Genomic DNA, 24,853 nt, shown 5'->3' on the forward strand with positions numbered 1-24,853 from the left:
AATGATACCATTGAGATACTACTATCATCTCAATTGCCTACTGGAGAGCAAGTTCTGCAATATTTACATGGCAAACTAATTAAAGCAAGAAAAGAAAAATTACAATATAAGCTCAGTGATATAGTTTCTTGCAAATTTCCCCATAGTAGTTTTGAAAACTGGTTGCAATAACCCTGAAGGATGTAATTTTCTTAAAAGCACTTGTGTTGTTTCGTCACTAAAGAAAATCTGGAACAGAAGTTCATTTCCAATAGTAGCTGACCAATATATTAGGTAAATGATGCAGTATATATTTATTTTTGAATTTAATTTCTTAAAACAAATATATACACACACACACATATATATATATATATAAAAAAAAAAATATATATATATATATATATATATATATATATATATATATATATATATATATATATATATATATATATATATATATATATATATATATATATATATATATATATATATATAGGTAAGAATCTTACCATAACACTACAACATTGTTTTCTTTATATAGAAGTAAGATCTTGTTCTTGGAAAATCGTAGAAAGAAGCTATCAAAAAACAGATCACGTAAATCACCACAAAATTTAAGTACTATAGATAACTACAAACGTGAAATAAAGTGCTTATTTGATATAAGTGTGAAAGATGTGGAGCGAAAAATTTTATCAAACAAACAAATCACTAAAGAGGAAAGAAATGTCGATATAAATTTTTTGAATGATCAACAAGGAGAACGTAAAGCTGTGATGGGTGGAATAGACAAAAAGTACTTATTTACTGCTTGTAGAAAGCAAAAGGAGATTGAATCTACCAAAAAGAGGGTGACTCCTTCAAATAGTAAAATATTAGCTTCTGAATATATAAGCGATTTAGCTGTAAATCAGGTTAGCAGTGAAGAATCACAATGCGAAGAGGATAACCAAAATTTTGAATATCAAAAGAAAAGAAAACCAAGATCTCATAAAAGAAAACCAGATTTTGTTGAAGTTATGGTACCTAGGAAAATCTTAAAGGCTACCGCTGTTACAGAAAAGAGATATGGTATTCAGAGTTCAGCACATACAGCTACTTTGGCTAATGTCATTAACTCAGCTGGTGGAAACCTGACTTTGATATTTCTCTTAAGTCAGCAAATGTCCATTCAAATGATGCAATTAGTGATAATGGTTTAAAAATAAAGGAAAATTTCATTAAAATAGCCCAGGGAAAACTACTTTGTGTTCATTTTGATACAAAATTAGTAAAAGAGTATTTTTATGGTGAAAATAGAAATGTTGAGTGCTTAGCACTTGTGATTTCAAGTCCTAGTATTGATAAAGAACAACTTATTGGGGTTCTTTCTATAACAGATAGTCGTGGAATAACACAAGCCAAAGCTATTAAGGAAATATTGGAATCTTGGAATCTTGGGGATTTAATACATAGTGTATGTTTTGACACTACATCTTCAAATACAGGTGAGAATAATTTGTGCACCTAATAGTATAATATATGATATTTTTGTAATTTGTTGCTTTTATAATTTTCATTATACTTTTTAATTTTTTTCTCTTCAAACAAATGAATCAAATCAAGGCTGGATGCAGGGTGCATGTGTATTGCTGGAAAAATGGATGTGCAGACTGTTAATATGGTTTGCTTGCAGACATCACATATATGAGCTCCATATTAAGGTTAGAACCATACTATTTATTGTTTATTTATAAAATACTTTTGTTCTAGTTCTGTTCAAATGGCTTTTTTACTTTCTTATTTGTCATAATCTAGCATGCAGCACTTGCAGTTTCTGGGATAGTTTCAAATGGACCAGTTGATAATCTTTTCAAAAAAATTCAAAATTTTTAGGAAACTATAAAGCTGCACATAAATTTCAACAACCTTAACAGGTTTGAATGGAGCAAGCGAAAAGGAACATTTTTAGAAGAAAAGGCAGAGATTTGTATATTTTTTTTTTCTAAATTAAAAAAAAAATCATATTAACAAATTTGAATTACATTTTTTCGAAGACTTTTGAAACCAAAATTTATCTTGAATGTTCCTTGTTCACAGACAATTTTCCACGTGGTGACTACAAGCATTTGGCAGAACTTGGTCTGGTTTGGCTAGGCAGTGATAAACTAGCAAATTTTAAGTTTCGTAAACCTTAGCTTTTCATCATGCAAGATTTTTATCAAAAGCTATCTACTACATGACAATAGAACTGCTTACATTTAATTAGCAACAATTTGATATAATTAGTGCAGAAGAAATAGCAACAGTTCATCAAGTTGCTGAGTTTACTGGGCTATTTCATGCAAGATGGTTTTTGAAAGCACCATTGGCAGCCTCTTCTCTTTGCTTAGGTTTATGTGCAATCAGGGACATGATCAAGTATGGATCATTTAATAAAACAATTTCAACTGCAGCAATTAAAAGTTTAAAAAATCATTTATGGTTTCTTACAGAACGAAATGTTGTACATGCTACATGCGATGAAATGCTAGACAATAATACAAGAGAAAAAATTGCCAAAAAATTATTTTTATACCCTAAACCTTCAAGATTAATATTGGGAAAACCACCTTTTCCAAACATTAACATAACGAAAATTCCAGAGTTATGGGAACTGGTTGGACCTCAAAGTTGGATTCTAACTCAACAGCTAAATCTATCTGCAATAGAAACAGAATCGATGCAAGTTAGCTCAAAGTAAGTTTTTTTCTTAATTGATTTAATTTTATTAAATTTTTTACCATTTAAAATATTTAAAAATGCCTGTATATATTTTATTTTAGAGATTGGAATAATTTTTCAGGATATCGAGTCCTAAAAAAATTCATAGAAAAGTTAACAGTAGTAAATGATTGTGCTGAGAGAGGAGTAAAGCTTATCCAAGACTTTACACACATGTGCCAGGATGAGGAATTAAAGCAATGTTTGATGCTTTCAATTTCAAGGCACAGACAAAAATTTTCAGTTAGTACTAAAGACAAGTTGTCAAAAATTATTTAACATGTGTTATGTAATTATTACATTGTTATGATTATATATTATGATTATATATATATATATTATGATTATTATAATTATTATATATATTATGATTATTGTATATATTATAATTATATATTATGATTATATATATATTATGGTTATTATGGTTATAATTTCATAAATTTATGTCAAGTCATAAATTTATGTCAAGTTAATTGATAAAAAAAATTATTTTTAAAACATGATTTTAAAACAAAAATTTTTAAAAATTGTAAATTTATAAATATGCTTAAAAAAAGCTTTCTAAACCCACATATGGGCATAACTATGCATAACACAATAAGAAAACTATCCCTAGTTGCAGTGGCGGATCTATATATGGGCTAATAGGGCTAAAGCCCGGGGCCCCGACCAGTAAGGGGCTCGTATGAAAAGAGAAATTTTACATATTATCGTGAATATTCATTTATCAAATGTAAAAGTGGTTAAATAATTAATTATTTCAAACATAAGTAAGTGTATGTGAAAATTCAAGCGAACGAAAACTAAATTTTTAGAATAGAGAATAAAAATTGTATTGGCATTGTTATCGCTACGATGATGTTCAAATGCTTTTGTATTGAAAAATTGTTAAGTGTCTTTGCTAGCTTTTGTAAAAATAGTGCACCTGCGACTCAGCTTTGAATGATTAAGTTTATTTTTGTGCAAATTCCACTGATTATTTTTCATTCGCTCGGTATTAAAATTATAGCCTATTAAATAAAATTTATATAGATTTTATTTCTATATAGGTTTAACGATGACGGGTCGTAAATATAAAAGTGGGTGTCAAAAAAGAAAATTAGCAGAACAGAAGCAAGACGCAATAAAAATATGTAAAACATTAACCAACTTCTTTTCAATCCAATCCCAGATCGACGAAACATCTTCAGCTCAAATTAAAGATAAAAATAATGATCAAAATGTTTCAATATTACCGAAAATCGAAAATCAATAATACCGAAAATCAATTAATCGCATAATCAATTAAAAATCTTTATTCGTGTAGGGCTAGGGCTCCTTGCTATTTTTAAGCCCTAGGCCCCCAAAAAGCTAGATCCGCCACTGCCTAGTTGTATATTTCTTCTGCTGTCGATAGCTAGCTATTAAATCTAATATTATGTAGAAACCGGGTTCTTCTGAGAAACCAGGTCAAAGTTTTAACATAAAAAACTTACAAAACAACATCTAAAGCTGTCCTAATAGTCTCTATTTTGCTGAATTATTGTTTTAATTGATCACACAAATGTCTCTATTCACTTAAACAAAAAATTAATTAAGGAGGTTTAACTACTCTTAATATGAATTTTTGGGGCAAAAATTTAACTTTCAAGCCCGTTGAGCGGTGTCTAAAATTTGAGCAAATAAGTTAAATTTTGTTTTTTATTGATCCTAGAGTACGCCCACAGCACATGGAAAACAGTGCCTTTTGATTTTCAAAAATAACCGTTTGACCCACCCTAATATATATATTAGGGTGGGTCAAACGGTTATTTTATATATATATATATATATATATATATATATATATATATATATATATATATATATATATATATATATATATATATATATATATATATATATATATATATATATATATATATATATTATAAATATATATATATATATATATATATGTATAAATGTATATATAAATATGTATATATACATATTTATATATATATATATATACACATTTATACATATATATATATATATATATATATATATATATATATATATATATATATATATATATATATATATAATATAATTTATATATATATATATATACATATATATAATAAATATAAACATATATATAAATGTTTTTAGTGATCAGCTTCGGCTTCAAGCTAAATGGCCAAATTTAGCTTTATTCGATTATTTTGTTATAAGCTTCTGTTATAAACAAATTATATTAATAAAAAATCAAAATATAAAATGTTCTTTAAATCCTCCAGAATGGAAGATTTTTAGAGTGTTTTACCAGGTGAAGAGTCCTAAATAAAAAATGATACAATTCTGATAAGGAGATATTTCTCACATTGAAGTAATAACAAGTAGAGTATTTAGGTTGTTTGTTTGCTTTTGTTTTCTTTATTAGGTTTATAGTTAGAATTATAGAATGTACCAAGACTAAAATAGCTCAAATAAAAATTTGATTTACAAATTAAAATGAAACATTACTTGCAGATAACTTGCTGATCCATTTCACTTGATTTAAATCTTTTTGATAACACCTTTGAATAAAATCATCCATTCGAAAATCATTCAAAACTAATCCAAATATCATTTTCCTTGCTCCATTAACATCAAGAACATAACCTTCAAACTTTGATGAATTGTAATTAAAAAACAATGGATTTCCAACAAAACTATTTAAAATAACAATGAATGAATGAAATTATACATTCAGTCAGTTATTGATTTATAATTTATAAATGAACTTATGATTATTCATGCATAAAGGAATATCCAACAAGACTGCATTAAAAAAACACAATAAAGACTTTTTTTTTAAATCTAACAAATCTATGAAAAAAACTAAACTGTAATTTCATATCTTCATTGAAATCTGCATCAACTCTCACATCTAATAAATCATAATTCAAAAACTCTATCTGACCGATTGTAGCTTCACCAACTTGTTTAGCACCAAAATTTGTAGCTAATTGCTTTGTAGTAATTTTGTCAATTTTTCCTGAAAAAATGAAAAGAATAAAAAAGACTTTGTTATTGAAAATTTTCGGAACTTTTTTTTCAATTCAAAAATAATTTTACCTAAAAACAAGTAATGGTCTTTTTTTTTTTCTAGTGATACATCCATATAAGTTCCTGCAATTTTTTTTCTTGCATGCATTTCAAACTTCCAACTTTCGTTTCGCTTGTGGGTAATTTCAAACTCTGCATTTTTTACTGCCATTAAATCTTTTCCCATAATTAACTCTTCAGGAGCTAAGCATTTTACATTAATATCTTTAGTCATAATGTCAAAAATAAACTTTGTAATTAGTACCTCTGGGGATACTTGAAATACTTTGGAAAAAAGAGCAACTGGCACTTTAGGAATTAAATTGTTTGTTACACTAGCTAGATCGAATAACAGTTTATCAGGAAACTTGAGAGAAAAACTACCATCAATAAGATAAATTTGAACTAAAATTTTATTAGGTTCCTTTACTCTTTGAATAATTTTATCTGATGGTAAATGTAATTTAATTTTGGCCCCTTTAGAAATATTTTTATCTCCTGAAATATATTTATCTAACACCATATTAACATTATCATCTCTTATGTTATACAAGTCTTCATTTGAAAACTCTAAAACAAGATCTGATACAACTCCTTTCATTATTGGAAAAGTTTCAAGACTTCTTCCAGTGGCTATAGATAGAACTAAGTTTGGTTTTATATTGTTTATGCTTGCAACTAAAGCAACACCAGTAGCAGAATCAACTGGTTTTTGGACAACAACTGAGAGGAATATTGCACCAAGCACAGCATGTTGAATTTCTCCTTTAAGAACTATTTCAAAATCACCATTAACGCCAATATACCCAGTTAATAATGGATCTTGCATGTTAGCATCTGAAAAAATATGTGTGTCTATTAATGATCTTTTGTCAAGTAGCGCTTTATTTGTAAGAGATTGGTAGAAATCAAGTGCTGTCATTGAAGTTAATCTAATAGAAATTTGTGCTTCAAGTGAGTTTTTTTTTTTAATTAAAGATATTGGTGCTATATGTTTCCCTATAATTACATTTCCGCTTATTTCAATAGAAAACTTTTCAAAATCAGGCAACCCTGAAACTTCTTTATAATAAAATGTTGTTAACACTTTCCCATCGAAGAGCTAAGGGAAAAATAAACTATAAACATATATTTAGGTGTAATAAGTTATGATAATATATTATAACAATAAAATAATATAGGATGATATATACAAAACAATAAAAATAAGACAAATAATGAAATAAGTTAAAACAATAAAAAACAACCTTCATCTTTCCTTTAATAATTTGAAAACCTTCTTTTGCTGTGCTTTCGATGTCTACTTCACCTAAGCACTGATCCATAATAAATCGATCAACTTGTAAAATTCTCATAGGTATAAAGTCATATGTTAAATTTTTTATGTTGCTTTCTCTATAAAAATACTGAAAAAATTTTGGAACAGTCATTCCTTGACAACTAGATTGCTTTGGCAAAAAAGTAGTTTTACAATCGTCTTTAGCTACTTCAAAAATACAACCTAACGATTCAAACTGTGTTCCTGTCTTTATCTCATCTGTCATTAAAGAAGAAATTTTATCTGGTAATGTCGCAACTGAATCTAAAAAAAAAAATAAATAAATAAACTTTCAATAAACTCTAGCATACCATAAGAGGAATTTAGCATGCCATAAGAGGCATTGTGTATTTTAATCAGCATGAAAAACTATTGTATAAGATTTTAATGCATACAAAATGATATTTTTAACTAAAATTGAAAAAAGTGCACTGAAACAAGTTTTTTTGATAATTATTATTTTTTTTAATATGTTTTATTATGAAACTTTTATATAAGTTCACTTCATGAGAGATCCAGGTTAGTCTACTATAGAAGCACCCATGAGCAACATCTTAAAAAAATTTTTAACTAAACTTTTAAAAAAACAGGATTATTTTCTTTTAAGAACACATTTAGAGGGTGTGATAAAGCATTTTAGAGTATGATATAGTATTTTTTCAACATTCATATCTAAATAACATTTGCCCAAACTCAAACCGTCAGTCGAACCTCTTGTAGATGGTTACTTGACATAACCAATGTTATTTATACAAGGCTAAGTAGACAAATATATTTGTATATATATATATATATATATATATATATATATATATATATATATATATATATATATATATATATATATATATATATATATATATATATATATATATATATATATATATATATATATATATATATATATATATATATATATGAATACACATCCGTTAATTATGGTTTGCAAGCTTGTTAATGCTGCGAAACTATCAGCTTGCCAATTATTCCTATATTTTGACTTATTGGTATTTTGCCTTTCACCAACTTGCCTATATGACATGGGGGCCAGTTCTAATACAAAAATATTGTCGTAAATTTGAATTTAGTCCTTTCAAATGCAGCCAAGATTTAAAAAAATCTAGGCTGCATATGAAAAAAAGTGAGCAAGGAGCAATAATCCAAAAAAACATATGCAATAGAGTAACATTACTCAACTTAATTTGCCCCAAACAACAATCAAATGTTGGTGGTATTTGATTTTCATGCATGGCTGTTTAATTATTCAGCAGTGGCTTTTTTGCTAGATTAGTAAAAATTAAAAACTGATTGGATTAGACAGAAATTTACATTGATCTATATTTTATAGTGATGCAATCATATTTATATGAAACTTTACTACTTATTTTGATGTATTTTTCTCTGTCTCGGAGAGACGAATACAGTAAAGAAAATTCAGTACAAAAAAATACCTCTAAATCTTCTTTTTGAATAACTTCAGTAACTTTTGGAATAAAAAAGTTACTGAAGCAAATAAAAACAACAAATTGTTAATAAAAAAATTTTTTTAGAGCTAACTTTTGTTCCAATTTTCTCATTCTCATATAATTATACTTTTGGATTTTGTATTTTGTTTTTTTCAACAATACTTTTGTAACCAAGTATGGGTGCATTTATATTTATAAGAAAGATTGGTATATTCCACATTAACAAACTAATTTATATATAACAAATAAATTTGATAAATTAAATACATAATAAATACAAAGTTGCACATAAAGTTAACACATTCTACATTAAAAAGTGTCTCAAAAAGAATGCTGCATTTTTGCGTGTTAATTATCTCCACAATTATTTTTAATATCATCCTGGTTTTTTTTTAAAAATTACTTTTCTTTTCTCTACGAAAACTTATTATTGATTATATAAACAATTATTTTCAATTTAAAAATTAGAAAATATTGACATAAAAAATGTGGTATTTTCTAGGTACCAAAAAGGACACGCAGCATCAAGGATTATTGATGATTTAAATGGTTTTTTATTTTTTATAAATTCTAAAGATGTCCCAAAATGACCAAGGATAGAGGTACTATTGAATATTACTACTTGCTTGGTCGACCATAAATTGCAATATCAAAATAAATATTTATAAAAAGCTCATCTAAATTGAAAGAAAAAGGTGTCCTGCAGAACATTAGCTAAAGAAATTCCAGCTTCAAAAGATTCCATTTACTGAATACTTAAAAGTGATTTTCATTGTCAGGCATCAGAATCTTTGGTCATCTTGGACAAATGAATGATAAACCACAAAGTATAGCAACCAAGTGTTTGGTGACAACTCAGTATTTCAGCATAATGGTGCATCTGGTAACATCCATAACTTTTCCGAAAAATGGTGTTAAGACAATTTTCTAGCTGCATTTGATAAAAAATATGGGCCTAATTCAAAAAACGAATTTTTCAGACCTATTTTACTACCAATTTTCCAGACCTTTTGTACTACTTTGCTTAAGATGAACTTGTTCACCAAATGAACTGGTGTAAAGTACATTAAAAAAAAATATTAGTAAAGTCAAGCTTGGAAATAGGATTAGAAAAAGTATTTAAAAGTTCCTGTTAGTCCAGGACACTGGCCTCAGTGTCTTGGACTAACAGATTGTTGTACATGTCTATGAGTCATAGAAACTATTTGCATTGAAAAAAAGAAATTAAAAAAAAAAGTGACACTTTGAAAAAAATTTGATTAATATTACAAAGAATATATATTTTGGATAAGCATTTAATTAACATAAAGTAAAAGACATAAATATATATAACCTCTTTTTTGCTTCTTTAAGTGATGTTTGTCTTTATTTGCAACCACATTAAGATTTAAAAAAATTAGAACCAACCAGCATTGTCTTTTCATGCTATGTAAAAATAAAAATAAAAACAAATTGACTATTTGTTTAACTTTGTAACAATCATATTAAATAATGATGTTTTTTTTAGAATAACATTAAATAATAAAAAATTGAAAAATAAACAAAAAGTTATATAATTATAATTATGCAATTTAATATTAACATCTAATAATGATTTTTTTTTTTTTTTCAATTCATTAATTTATCTCAGAAAAGTACAAGTACAGGGTCCATAGTTAAAATATATAATTTATAGTTAACTATATAATCAAAATAAATAACATTTTTTAATTATATTAGAATTATATAATCGAATATTTAATATAACATATACAATTATATACGTTAATTAAATAGTTAAAATGTTCAACTATTTGGTGTACATTTGTTATAAAAAGAGAAGAATATACAATTTCTAGAAAGATAAAAAAAAAGAGCATATGCAAAATCTGGAAACAGTAAACCAAAAGATAATTAAACAGAATGGTAGGTTTACTTCAAAAAATAACAACAATAATAAAGCTCTTAATATCAATACTACTAGGTGTCTTTATAATGACATCACAAAATTTAGTAATAATTACCAAGCCATCAATATTATCAATAATATAATATATAAAAAATCAATTATATCATATCAATTGTATCATCAATTATATAATATATAAAAATTATCAAGTTATCAATAGTCAAGATTGATGAGTCCAATTTCTGCCGAGTTTGTAACTATAAGAGCTATAACAAACAAAAATAACAAATTTAGTTAAACAAATTTAGTTGGTATTTAAAAAGTTCATTCAATTGGTTTGAAAAATAAAAAAATTTTAGTTTATACAATCAAGTATATATAATGACTTTTTGATCAGTTGAAATAACATTAGTTAGTTTGTTTAATAAAATAACTATGTAAAAAATTTTTAGGGATCTTTTTTTGTACATTTTAATAGTCTTCTGATTGTTAAATACCATTTCATCTTATCTAATCCATATTAGAATATAAATTGAGGCTAGCAAAAAATGACAACAAACAAACATAAGGTATGCATGACAAACAACTTTTTTTTCAAATTTAACTATTGGATTATATCACAGGGTAAATTTAGTGTAACATCTTAGCATAAATAAACTCAATAGTGCACTATGGTTTCTGAGACCCAATTTTGGCATAAATTATTAACTTCAATTTATGCCAAATTTATGCCAAAATAAGTAGCCTTGTTTCCGTTAGGTATAAACTCAAGAAACAAAAACAATTATATTTTTAAATTTTTTTAAATTATAATTAAAATGCCAGTCTATAATTACTCTGTTGAACAGTATGTCTCTGATGGAATAATAAATTATTATAATAAAAGAATGTCAACTTTGTAATATGTGTATATATAACCCACTATTTAAGTTAAACTTTTATATACTTCATGAGTAAGAGTTAATTATTTTTGTATATTTTATATTATTGTATGTTTCTGAAGTTAATTTTGCACTATGTCTTAGCATTTCAAAACACACAGTTGTTTTGGGACTTCCATTTTATGCATTGACTTATTTGTCAATTTTGCTCAGAACTGTTAGTCATTTTTGTTGTATATTTAAGTGTTGAAATTAGGTATTACTAGAAAAATTTATTGAAAACAATCTAAGACTAAATTAACTGTACATTTATTATGGATTTGAACCTAATTTTCAGAAAGTGACCCTAGGTACAGTTCAAAAAAAGCTTATTGTACCTAGGGCCACTAATTTTTAAACCCTTCTACTTGTTGGAATTTTATTAGTATAAGTCAATATACTTATACTAATACAAAGTAATTAGTATAGAGATGTGATCCTATCAGTTTCACCAGATTTAGACAAGTCTGGGCCTTGAATTTGGGCATTGAAAAAATCTGGCCATAGGTACACAAACTTCTCCTAGACCTTTTTGGTCCTCTTGCCTTAACAAAACTTGGAAATAAGTATATTATTACAATTACTGATCATTGAAGTAAATATATAGAAAAATTAACAAGTTATGTAACTACTTTATTTTATAGATTTTTAATACTCTTCAAAAAACTCTAAATTCAAATTTTAGATTATTTGATAAAGTCTGCTTATTTTCCTCAAACCAATCAACGAGAAAAAGGTTCAGAGTTTAAACTGGTTATGGCAAAGCTTTGAAAAAAGCTATTTGTTAATGATAGTATCATTGCAAAAGGGGCTGTCAAAGTTCAAATTTTTCTAAAGTTTTCTTTAAAGTTAGACAATAAAGTCTAAAGATTATAAAATAAATATAAAAAATAAAGCCTTAGATATTTTAAGAGACTCATCTGGCTGGCTGAATGACACCTTAATCGATATAGCACAAAGTTTGTTTTTATATCAGTTTTTTAAAATATTTGGGTTTGTAAGTCTAATATATCTGGGTTTTTTCCATTTTTAATTGTTTTAATTCAGGTGGTTTTTCAGAAAGTTACAGTTGCATACAAATGATTAATGTGTTTTTAAGTAATGTGTCCTGATGTTGTTTCACATTGGAAGATGCCCCACTGTTAGTGCATAAAGTTGGACATGAAAATGATTGTGATCTTAAAAGGAAATGCAACAGCTTTGTGTAGCAGTATCAACCTAAGTTTAATTATATAAAAAGATAATGACATGAGGTAACATTACCTGAAATGTATTGAGAATGGCAAAGATGTTTCCTTTTGTTACTGTGTTATACTGTCATAAAAGGTATTCCTTTAGTACTATCATTATTGTGAAAGTATCCTGCTATTTCTGCTGTTTTTGTTTTTATTTTTATGACTTATTTGAATATTTAAATTCAATCAATATACATAAATACGTTTTTTTTGTTTTTTATTGTTGGTTTGTTTATGGTTTTATGTTTTAGTTAATATTTAAAAAGTTTATTACTTATTTTATTTTTATAAGTGTCTTATGATGTCTAAAGTTATACAATTGGCTAATTTGAGTTAACTATTGCTTGTTCTTTATTTTGTTCTTTGCATGATGATTTGTTTTGCTCACTTTGTAGTTGTTTTTTTTTTACTGTCATCAGTTATTCATTTTATCAACTAGGGTTATCAATATAAGATATAGTTAATAGGTACAGTTATTAAAGTCAGTTCTTTATTTACACACATTTGTTGCAGTTGCAGTTAACTATAGCTACTATTACAACTACACCAAAAGTAGTATTTAAAAATATGGCTATGTAATTTATAATTATAATGAGATATTTGATCAATTTCTTTATAGAATATTGTGAAAGTACATACTATTCTGGCATGTTGATACCATGGCTGTTTTAACATTTTTAATATTTATATGATTTAAAAATTCAAATCCTTCTGGCACACAATTAGAGTTCATTTTGTAAATCAATTTATTGACATATATTGATCAATGTATTTATAAAGTACTCTTCTGGCACAAAAGCAGGTATTTTTATTATTTTTTTTTTTATTCATTACAATTTTATGATACTATTTATATTATATATTATTATGATACTATTTATATTATATTCTATATAGGCTTGTAATTCCATGTGGAAAAATCGAATTTCTTTCGAAAATGCCCAAGTTTCAACCAAGTTAAATTTTTTCAAAAGGACTGAGAAACCATGTTATTTTATTTTGCTATTTATATTGTTTAAGGATATTTTGATCTTATTTTCAAAATAAAGTTTTAGTGTAGCATGAAGTGTGTCGTTTTGATGTCGTTTGTATTCAAAACATTCACATAGTAAGAAATAGTGAACTAAGTTTAGGTCACATTTTATTATTATTGTGCTGCAGATACAGTAAAACTGCAAAAATCGTCGGTAGTACAGTAGTGGTGAAGTGGTAGAGCGCTCGCCTTGTAATCGAGAAGTTCCGAGTTCGATTACCACCATGTCCCTGGCAGTACCGCCCTCAACTTGTTTCTCCGCGAAGCGGTCTTGTTCGTCATGGTTTGTGTTTTGAAGTTATAAAGTTAAGAGAAGGTTGTAACAACAACTAAAGCAGCCTCCTCGACTGTTGTGGCTTTTTCGGCCTTGAGGAAGTAAATTAGCACACAAAAAAAGGTTGGACACGAATTAATAAATTCTCTTCTTTTCTTTTTTCTACGATAACATCAGAATACTGTCCTTACTATTTATCTGCGTAGATTCAAGTAACAATTACAAATTTTACAATTAGTTAGGTTTAAGGGTTAAAGACAAATAATTTAACGTGAAACATTTTGCAAAAATGCACAGTTAAATTATTTAAGAATACAATAAGCTTCCTTGTGAGATGACTACTTTATTTGATATCATTATTACGATTAATGACCTAAAAAAAAGGTTTTTCTTAAAAATATGTTTCTTGTAATACTATACTATAAAGATATAAATTGCGACTAGAATATACGTCGTGAGTTACATATTATTAAAAGTAGTAAATTATCACTATAAAAATTCCGTAAAATAATAACAATTCGTATGACAAAGTAAATGCTTTAAGTTCGGTTTACGTGGGTTTTTTTTTCATTTGTTCGTCTGGGTTAACAAAAAATGCCTTGATTGTTTAATTCGTCTCCTTATTAACGATCTACTTATTTAACGTGACTAAATACGTTAAATAAGTTTCCGTAAACTAACAGAATATCATTTTGTCTAATTAAACCATTAAACGATTTTAAACTTATTAAACTTACTTATTTCTTATTACTTTTTACTTATTAAACGATTTTGTCTATTTATATAACGATTAACGGACGACTTAAAGGATTGCAAATTATATGAATCAGGAAAGCATGATGAAGGCATCATGCTTTCCTGATTCATATAATTTGCAAACCCCAAAAAGCTGATGTTCGAGGAAAAAAACTAGACGAATAAGCGTTTTTGGAGCACTTAGGAACAGTCACAGAAAAAGGATGAGACTTAACTGAATGTCGAGTAACACGAGAATGAATTTTAGTTGATGGCACAAAAGACGCTAGCTCTTTAGAGCAGTGTCCATTATAGTACTTGTAAAAAAGAGAGAGAGAAGCAACATTACGACGACGTGATAATTGGAAGATGGCTGCAAGAGCAGGTCCAATTATGTTTAAAATGCGTTTTTGCACCGTGTCTAAAGGAGAAAGGGCATCATTAGAAGATCCGCCCCAGATATGGCAACAGTATTCCATACAAGGCCGGATTTGAGATTTATAGAGATAGAGAATAGAATCCGAAGTAAGAAAGTGACGAGCTCGATAAAGAGATGCAACCTTAGCAGATGTTAATTTTGCAACTGATTTGATATATGGTTTCCAAGAAAGGTTGGAAGTAAGAGTTAATCCTAGAAGAGGTAGAGTAGATGACTCATCGAGTACATCACCGTTCATAAATATAGGAAGATCTAAATTATTGCGATAACGATTGGCTGAAAAAAATTGAATTTTGTCTGTATTGAAGTTCACCAGCCACTGTGAGCCCCATGCTGTAGCAGAAGTGAGATCGTTTTCAAGCTTAAATGCCCCCTCCAAGCAATCAGAGGGTGTTGGTTTCTTATCACGACAAGAATAAATGGTAGTATCATCAGCAAACAATGCCACCTTAGATGTAAGAATATCTGGAAGATCGTTAATGTAAATTAAAAAGAGTATAGGTCCAAGAATAGAACCTTGAGGAACCCCTGAAGTTACAGAATAAGAAGAGTGCTGTCCATCAAGGACAACTTTTATACTACGATTGGAAAGGAAGGGTTCAATAATCTTAAAGATGTTGCCAGATACACCATAAGAAGAAAGCTTATGGAGAAGACCAGCATGCCAAACTTTATCAAAAGCTTTTGAAATGTCAAGAGCGATGGCCTTAACCTCTAAACCTATCTGTTATTACTGATAGCAAATTAGCTGTAGAACGAAAAGATCGAAATCCATATTGATGGTCAGAAAGTAAGTTATTAGATTCAAGATGAAAAATTTAGTGTTTGTTAATTAAAGATTCAAAAACCTTGCTTATGATAGGAAGAAGATTAATGGGACGGTAGTTAGACGAATCTGATAGCTCTCCAGAATTTTTGAAAATATGGATAACAGATGCCGCTTTCCAGCAGGCTGGAAAACAAGACTCTGATAAGCACTTGTTGAATAATTTTTAGAGTATAGACGACAGCTCCGGAGAACACTTTTGCAAGAAAATAACAGGAATGTCCGGGCAACAAGCTGTGGAAGAGTCAAGGCAGAAAATCACTTTAGATACAGAAGCTGGAGTGATACGAATGTCAAGCAATGAATCAACCTGTTTGTTGGTAATATCAGGCAGAAAGCAACTAGTGGAATCAAGAGATGATATTGATGAAAAGTTTTTAGCAAACAATTCAGCTTTGTCTTTAGGTGAGGCGACAAAGTCTGAAACATACAAGAGAGGTGGAATTAAAGATTTGCCCTTATTATTAATAATAATAAAGATTCTCAAGAAGTCACGAGAGCCTTATTTTTGAGATGAGATACGAGATTTCATGACCTGAGAATAGCGGGCTTTGGCTTTAGACAAAACCTTTTTACAATGGTTTCTAGCAGTAATAAACAGACGTCTGTTTTCTGGAGAATTGTTTTGGTGATAAGTATGGAAGTAACTGTTTTGGTTGGCAATTGCAGCACCCCAGTTTGAGGAAAATCATGGTGGAGAGTGAGACTTGACCAGGAATCGTCGAGAGGGAACAAAAGATTTCATGCCAGCCTGAATCCACGAAGTTATGTAAGATGCGCATTTGTTGACAGGAAAACAAAAGATTTCTACCCAAGGGCCATCACGAAGAAAATCACGGAAAGATTCCCAGTCAACTTTACTGTCGTTGATAATAGGGGAATTCAGGTGATGAAGAAGAATGAGATATTATTTTTAGAGAGATCAAACTGTGATCAGAAGCACCTAAGGGTAAATGTGGAGAAACTGAGCACTGACTAGGATCAGAAACAAGACATAAGTCGAGTAGAGAAGGTAAATGATTCAGGTTGTCAGGAAAGCGAGTTGGAAAGTTGACTATTTGAGTTAGGGATTGAGAAAGGCAAAATTTGTGGGCTTTAATGCCTGCACAATTATTGACACTAGAGCCAAGCCATTCAGAGTGGTGAGCATTAAAGTCACCAATAACAACTATATTAGCTGATGGATAAAAAGAGAGGGCTTGGTCAATATGATCAGAAATAACATCAAAAAGAGTGCAGTCTTGAGACGAAGGAGAGCAATATAGAACATAGAGAAAGGCAATAGAGTGAAGTAGTGCTAAAAGAAAGCACATGAAAGAATAGTCTGTGGATTCAAACCTAGTTTCACGACAAATGGGTGAATTCTTACGAATGTAAATGCCCAGGCCAAGCATGTGACTATTGGAGTCTTTACGAATTAAAGGAAGATAATCATCAACAATAAGATCACAAGATGAGACAGCTGAACTCAAATTAGTATCACAAAGAGCAAGTAGGTCTGGTTAAATTTGCAAGAGATAAGACTCAACAGAAGAAAAGTTACTTTGAAGACCACGAATATTAGTGAATGATAGGTTTATAGAACTTGGTGATGGTGATTGTTTTTTGTGTTTAATAGTTTTTGGTACTTTATTCATTTTAAAATTAGATTGAAGAACTTGACTCAAAGCATATATAGTACTCAGAACACCGTTTAATAGCCCAAGCAATTGCCTCATTAGTACTTATAAACCCTAAGCCGTAACAAAGGGCTCCAAATGTGGCCTCCGCAATGCACACCAAAAGTACAAACAGGGACACCATCCATGCGCAACATGGCACTGTTAATACTTTGATATTTTTCAGCTGTTGATGGAATTAGCCTCTCTGAGAGCTACCACAGAGTTTGGGAAACCTGACTAACAGCCGGCCTCAGAACCATAAAACTGAGTTTTAGAGCTGTACCCTCATTAGGAGATAATAGAATGAGTTGCCTAGTCATAAAAACAGAGACACAAGCAAAACCCATGCATTGAGCCAAGAAGATCTAGTATTCAACATCCTAAACTGGAAACAATGTATTAAAAATACATCTGCGCTAGGCTAATAGATGAAGAAGGGGTGCAAGGCTGGTCAACAGATAGAATCTGTTTACCCCTTAAGTCTTTGCCTAGGAGGCCTCCTACAAGACAGTAGCCGGATGCATTTAACATCTGCCGAAGATGAGTATTTTTATCGAGACACTATCTCTAGTCTTTATTCAACCAAGAGCCTCAAGGCAGAGGGTGTTTTAAGTTGAAGTTAGCATCTCCTAGCCTCTGCCTAAAAAAGTGTATCCTACAAGGCAGCAGGACATAAAGCAGATTGTACTGAGTTACATGCTATCAGTAGCAGGATAACCTGACCTGACCGAAGATGTTTTTTATATTATTTTTGAAATAGAAATGAATCTTACCTCTGCTACAGCATGGGGCTCACAGTGGCTGGTGAACTTTAACTCAGGTAAAACTCAATTTTTTTCAGCTAATCGTTATTGCAATAATCTAGATCTTCTTATATTTATGAACGGTAATGTACTCGATGAGTTAATTACCCTTTATCTTTTAGGATTAACTCTTACTTCCAATCTTTCTTGGAAACCATATATCAAATCAGTTGCAAAATTAACATCTGCTTAGGTTGCATCTCTTTATCGAGTTCGTCACTTTCTTATTTCGGATTCTATTCTCTATCTCTATAAATCTCATATCCGTCCTTGTATGGAAACTGTTTCCACATTTGGGACGGATCCTCCAATGGTGCCTTTGCTTTCTTATCAAGGTGCAAAAACGCATTGTAAACATAGTTGGACCTACTCTTGCAGCCAACCTACAATCATTATCACATCTTCGTAATGTTGCTTCTCTTTCTCTTTTGTATAAATATTATAAAGGGCACTGCTTTAAAAGCTAGCGTCTTAAGTGCCATACACTAAAATTCATTCTCGTGTTACTCGTCATTCAGTTAAGTCTCATCTTTTTACTATGACTGTTCCTAAGTGCTCAAAAAAATTTTATTTTTTTCTAGTTTTTTTCCTCAAACATCAGTTCTTTAGAATTCTCTTCCTTTATCTTGCGTTCGTGATTCATATAATTTGCAATTTTTTAAGTCGTCTGTTTATCGTTATCTTGCTCTGTTAACTTCATCTTTTCTCTTCCAGTAACTCCCAACTTTAATAGTGTTTGATTGCAGGTTTGTTGGAAGTAAAGATGTTAGAAAAATAAAAAAAGAAAGAAAATGCTGTTAATGAAATATTATAGAATCATCATATTTTTTCTACTCTGTTGGATGAGTCCACAGATGTAAGTTCAATTGCAAAATTAATTTTATTTTGTAGGTATATTCACAATGACAAATTCAGGGAAGAAACTTTGTTCTTTTCTTTCCTTAAAATAATAACAAAGCAGTTGATATAATGGAAATTTTAAAACAGTTTTTTAATGGAAATCAATTAAAATGAAAATATTTGTCAGGACTTACTACTGATGAAGCTTCTGCTCATGACTGTAAGTCAGAATCGCAGACTAGGGTGAAAGAGATTGCTCCAAATATAGTTGGTGTACACTGTTTTATTCATAGACAAGCTTTTGCAACCAAAACTTTACCAGGTAGTTTAAAAGCTGTATTTGATCAATTAGTCAAATTGGTCAATCATACAAAATCTTCTTTTCTTTACACTTTTACAAAATTTTGCTCTGACCTAAATGCTGAACACAATACGTTATTTTTTATACGTTAGTGCGATGGCTATCTGCTGGAAATTTTTTGAAAAGATTTTTCAAGCTTAGAAATGGAGTGAAAGAATTTCACTTCAAATAAAAAATGGACTAGTAAAATATTTTGAATTAAAATGAAAAAAAACGCTAATGTCATTACACACTCAGATAAACTAAAAGCGTTTATTGAAAAGCTCAAACTGTATAAGACTAGAGTTATAAATGGAAATTTAATCAAATTTTAAATAGCGTAATTGGAAATAACATGCTTTTCGAAGTTATAAAGACAGTTATTTTCTGTCTCTTAAAAATCGGGAGGTATAAGCTCGATAAATGCTTGGAAAACTTATTGATTGTTAATTAAAAACAAATTCTTTGCTTAAATAAAATAACCTTGAAAACACAAACCTGATAATCGGTTGAAAATTAATTTATCTTAAATCGGTTGAAAATGAAAATCTATAAAATAGGTCGAAAAAGAAAAAGTCATTGGTCGGTTGAAAGTAAAAAAGACTATAATCTGTTGAAAACAATTTAGGCTTTATTAGATAATCTGAAATTAGTTCCACTTGTTAGTAGATGTTCATTTTGTAGAACAACTTAGTAGGTCGAGATTTTTGTAGGTCTAACTATCTGATATGAAAATAACACTATTAAATAACTTCTGGATGAAAATGAGTAATTCATATCCATTGTATTCATCAGTTGTACTTAAAGCCCTTTCCAGTGGGTATGCATTGTCCGGGGGACGTCCCTCAGACGTCTTACGGACGTTTGGACGTCCATGAGAGGTCCGACGAACGTTTCCCGGACGATGCGTGCCCACTGTGTTATTTTTTTTTTTCAACATCACATTTGTGTGAAGCCGGGTTTTCAGTCATGCTATCTCTTGACACTAAAAAAAGAAATATGCTTGATATCAATGCAGATATTAGATGTGCTCTATCAATAACTAAACCGGCTAAAATGCTGCTACATCGACTATCTTACAGCCTGCTGTTACAAGGAAGTATATATATATATATATATATATATATATATATATATATATATATATATATATATATATATATATATATATATATATATATATATATATATATATATATATATATATATATAGTGTAAATATAGAAGACGGTCAACATATATATATATACATATATATATATATATATATATATATATATATATATATATATATATATATATATATATATATATATATATATATATATATATATATATATATATATATAGTGTAAATATAGAAGACGGTCAACATATATATATATACATATATATATATATATACATATATATATATATATATATATATATATATATATATATATATATATATATATATATATATATATATGTATATATATATATATATATATATATATATATATATATATATATATATATATATATATATATATATATATATATATATATATATATATATTTAAGAATATATAAGTTAAATATCTGTTTGAAAAAAATCTATTTTCAAATGATATGAGCTTTTTGGTATCAGCAACATACCAATGACGGCCAGAGGCGGTTTTAGGTATTCACCGTTTCTGATGAAAATCCTAAATTTTTTTTTTAAACTCAATTCAATACTATTTTAACTTTCCCAATTACGAAACCCGAATGACAAATAAAAATATCATTTAAACACAAAAAATACCTTGGAGTGCCTTTTGCCATCTTTCATACTAAAGGCTTCATTTATACTTTTAGCTTAAAAATATATAGCATTAGAAAGCCAGGAAGCAGCCATATAAAAACAGTCATTAAATTTTTATCCTTAAAAAGAAAAATTCTTTTTTTTTCTTTCTTTTTTTTTTTTTTTTGCTGTTATAATTTTTTAAAATTCATATTAATTCCGAAAGTGAATATCATACTCAAACTTCGTGTTCTGTAAATTAAAACCTTGATTAAGATTGGTTTCTATATTATATTTTGTTTTTTAGAAATTTTATTTTAAGGAGAAAAGAAACTCAAATGGAGAAAACTTTTTAGACTATTCGAATTTATAAAAATACAAATCAAATTTAAAAACATCTAACAATTATCCATATATAAATTAATCACGAAAAATGTCAAAAATATAAAATAAGAAATTATAGCCATATGGAAACCATACTTAAGTACGATCGATATAAACGGCTGGTAAATGACACTTGACTGCATTTCAAATGGTAAATTTGCAAAACTTCAATTGTTCATATTCTCTAAGTAAAATCGAAACTAGTTAAAATGCTTTTTCCATATAAGTTTTCTCCTTATGATAATACTTAAGCAATAACATTTTAATATGAGATATATTTTATTCCGGTATTTTGCGAGACATTTTTGCGTTATCTTAGTGTTTTTGATTTTTTTTAGTTTCTAAATTTGACTACTAAATTAAGTTGAGGTGGTTCTTTCTAATCGAGGTTTTACTAAGTCGTGAATGGGTAAGATGTTGTATTTGCCCGTCCATTTTCTTCCTAATTTTTTTTTTTTTTTTTTTGTACTAGCAATCTAGGATGGTACCGATTGAGGAATATGTGTTGAAAAAAAGTTCTATAAAACTGTTATAAACTTTTGAAATATATGGGTCAATAGAAAATCGTATTGAATTTGTATAGGAACTATTCATTTGTATTGATATTGCTTTTAATAAAAGTCTCTTTATATATTTGATTTTTTTCTACATACATTTATATAGAAAAAAAAGTTTTCGATTTTCAATTTTTATATAAATTATTTGAGTGTCTATAAAAGTTCTATAAGAATTTCTATAGACCATATTTTTATAGACATGTGTGTGTGTGTTTACACACACACACACACACACACACACACACACACACACACACACACACACACACACACATATGTATATGTATATACATACATATATTTATATATGTATGTATATACATACATATATATATATATATATATATATATATATATATATATATATATATATATATATATATATATATATACATATATTTATATATATATATTTTTAAGTTATTTAGGTACTCCGTGATAGGATTGCCATATGTCCGGCGTTTACAAAGGAGAACACCGTAAAAAAAGATTTTTTTTACAGGTTTTTGGCACTGTATTCTCCTCCGTAAAAGTTGGACATCTGGCAATCCTACTCCGAGATGACCTAACGGTCTTATCTTATTTTTGCTTTATTTTTGATTGGTGAATCACTTTAGATCAGGGTATGTATTCCCCTCCTCACCAGTGTTTATAAAAAATTTGATTATCAAGGTTCAAAGTAGAACACAATCTAATAAGTAATCAGGCTCGTACCCTACTCTTAAAACTCAATAAGGCCTTGAATAAATAGAATCAATCTGCGCTTTTGCTCTCTCTCTCTCTCACTCTTTCCCTATATCTTTTACATATATATATATATATATATGTATATATATATATATATATATATATATATATATATATATATATATATATATATATATATATATATATATATATATATATATATATATAATATGTCAAAAAAACGCCACCAAAGATTTTTCAATAAAAAGGAACTTTTTTACGTTTAAATTTAAATTTTTTACCTTTTCTTCAAGCCTTTTTTTTTGATTCTTTTTACTCAAGAAAAGTTTTTTTAGTTCAATTCTACCTACAAAATCTTGATTTTTCAAGCAGTTGCGAAAAGTTTGAGGAGTTACAGTCATACATGATCTGTTTATAAATCTTTAGCTAGCTTAGGTGCAGATAGTCTTCTATCTTGTTCAACTTTCCAAATAATTTTTTTATGCATATGGTATGGTATGGTAGTCTTAGCTGGACATCCGTTTCTTGGCAAATTTTTAAAGGTACTCATTTTTTTATAATTTCTTACGGTGTTTTCTACACTATTTGGTTTGACATTTACTATTTTAGAAATAATTTCCTGGTTACAGGAAAATTATCAAAAAAACACATTCTCGACCCCTTTTTTTGCATTATTTTTTTTCAGTTTTGTAAGAAATGCAAGCTACAAGTCATATTTCAAAACCTCATATTTGAAAATCCGTGCTTAGATTCCTCATTTTAAGTCATCTTTTCAAGCTAAAAATCTGTAATTGAGTAAAAATGAACAAATCTAAAATAGCAAATTGTGATGAAAGTGTTACTGATGGAGTAAAGTTTTCAATTAAACGTCTTAGAAAACGTAAACGTTCTTTTTATGAAATGAGAAAGCAAAAAAAAACTGTAAATATTGGTTTAAATAGTGTCAATTATAATGATGTAAATATGACAAACCGTGTCATATGATAGAGCCGAAAATATTTATCCTCGAAAATATCACCGAGATATTTCACAACCGAAAAATTTAGAACCGAAAGTATACTTTCATTGCAGGATCGAATTACAAAATCCTTTCTTGCGTCGAATGTTTTAGAACCGAATTTTACAACCGAAAAAGTTTGGGTCGAATTACAAAATTCTTTCATTTTTTATTTTAATTTAATTTAAAAACTTTATTTCACGACTTTCGATCAAAAATTCGATCGAAATTTTTTCGGTTCTAAAATTATTTATGACATTTCGATTGATAATTCGATCGAAATTTTTTCGGTTCTAAATACAATTATGACTTTCCATCGAAAATTCGATTAAAATTATTTCGGTTCTAATGTTTTTCGTGAATATTTTCGGATGTGTAATAAATTTCTCATATTCGGTTCTGAATTGAAACTTACGATTCGGTTGAATCATAGGACGCCTGACAAACTATGTAAATACTGAAAGTCAATATGTATATGAAACTGCATCAAAAAGAAAAGTTAAGCCAGTAATGGTACAAAGTAGAAACTCAGACTATGTTAGTGGCTACAGATTTATTGACATGAAAATTCTTACCTCCATATTTATGAAACTTGCATATCCTGAATGTTTGCAACCATCTCTGTTATTGTTAAGCGAGAATAAAAAGTCTTGCTTTGGTATATGCAATAAGAACACTCAGTCAAAGCTTATCTGGTCTACATCGGTTTACCATGTTAATGAATATGCCTAAAAGGGTATGTAAAAAAAACTACAATGTTATTGCTCAGAAATTGACAATCGCAGCACAAACATTTGCTAATGATACTATGCGTTAAACTGCACAGGAACTCCGAGAAGGCAAATCTCTTAATGAGATAATAGATACTGGAGTTTCAGTT

At 28.4% G+C, this 24,853-nt stretch overlaps 1 protein-coding gene across 2 annotated transcripts in view; it reads right to left on the bottom strand.

Moving 5' to 3' along the window:
• Positions 1-21,561, bottom strand: part of LOC101234739 (uncharacterized) — a 77,134-nt gene extending 55,573 nt beyond the window's left edge. For both annotated transcript variants that reach the window (XR_010637413.1, XM_065792441.1), the window contains exons 1-6: positions 21,349-21,561; positions 9,899-9,990; positions 7,029-7,363; positions 5,812-6,883; positions 5,581-5,731; positions 5,218-5,405 (exon numbers count right to left, since the gene is read on the bottom strand). Coding sequence is in view for 1 of the 2 variants with exons in the window: in XM_065792441.1 (XP_065648513.1) it covers positions 5,218-5,405; positions 5,581-5,731; positions 5,812-6,883; positions 7,029-7,363; positions 9,899-9,990; positions 21,349-21,368 (1,858 nt within the window). In the remaining variant the exon portion in view is untranslated. The remainder of the gene's footprint in view (positions 1-5,217; positions 5,406-5,580; positions 5,732-5,811; positions 6,884-7,028; positions 7,364-9,898; positions 9,991-21,348) is intronic.
• Between the last annotated feature and the right edge of the window lie 3,292 nt (positions 21,562-24,853).

Source organism: Hydra vulgaris, chromosome 03, assembly GCF_038396675.1.
Source record: "Hydra vulgaris chromosome 03, alternate assembly HydraT2T_AEP".
Classification (NCBI taxonomy): Eukaryota; Metazoa; Cnidaria; class Hydrozoa; order Anthoathecata; family Hydridae; genus Hydra; species Hydra vulgaris.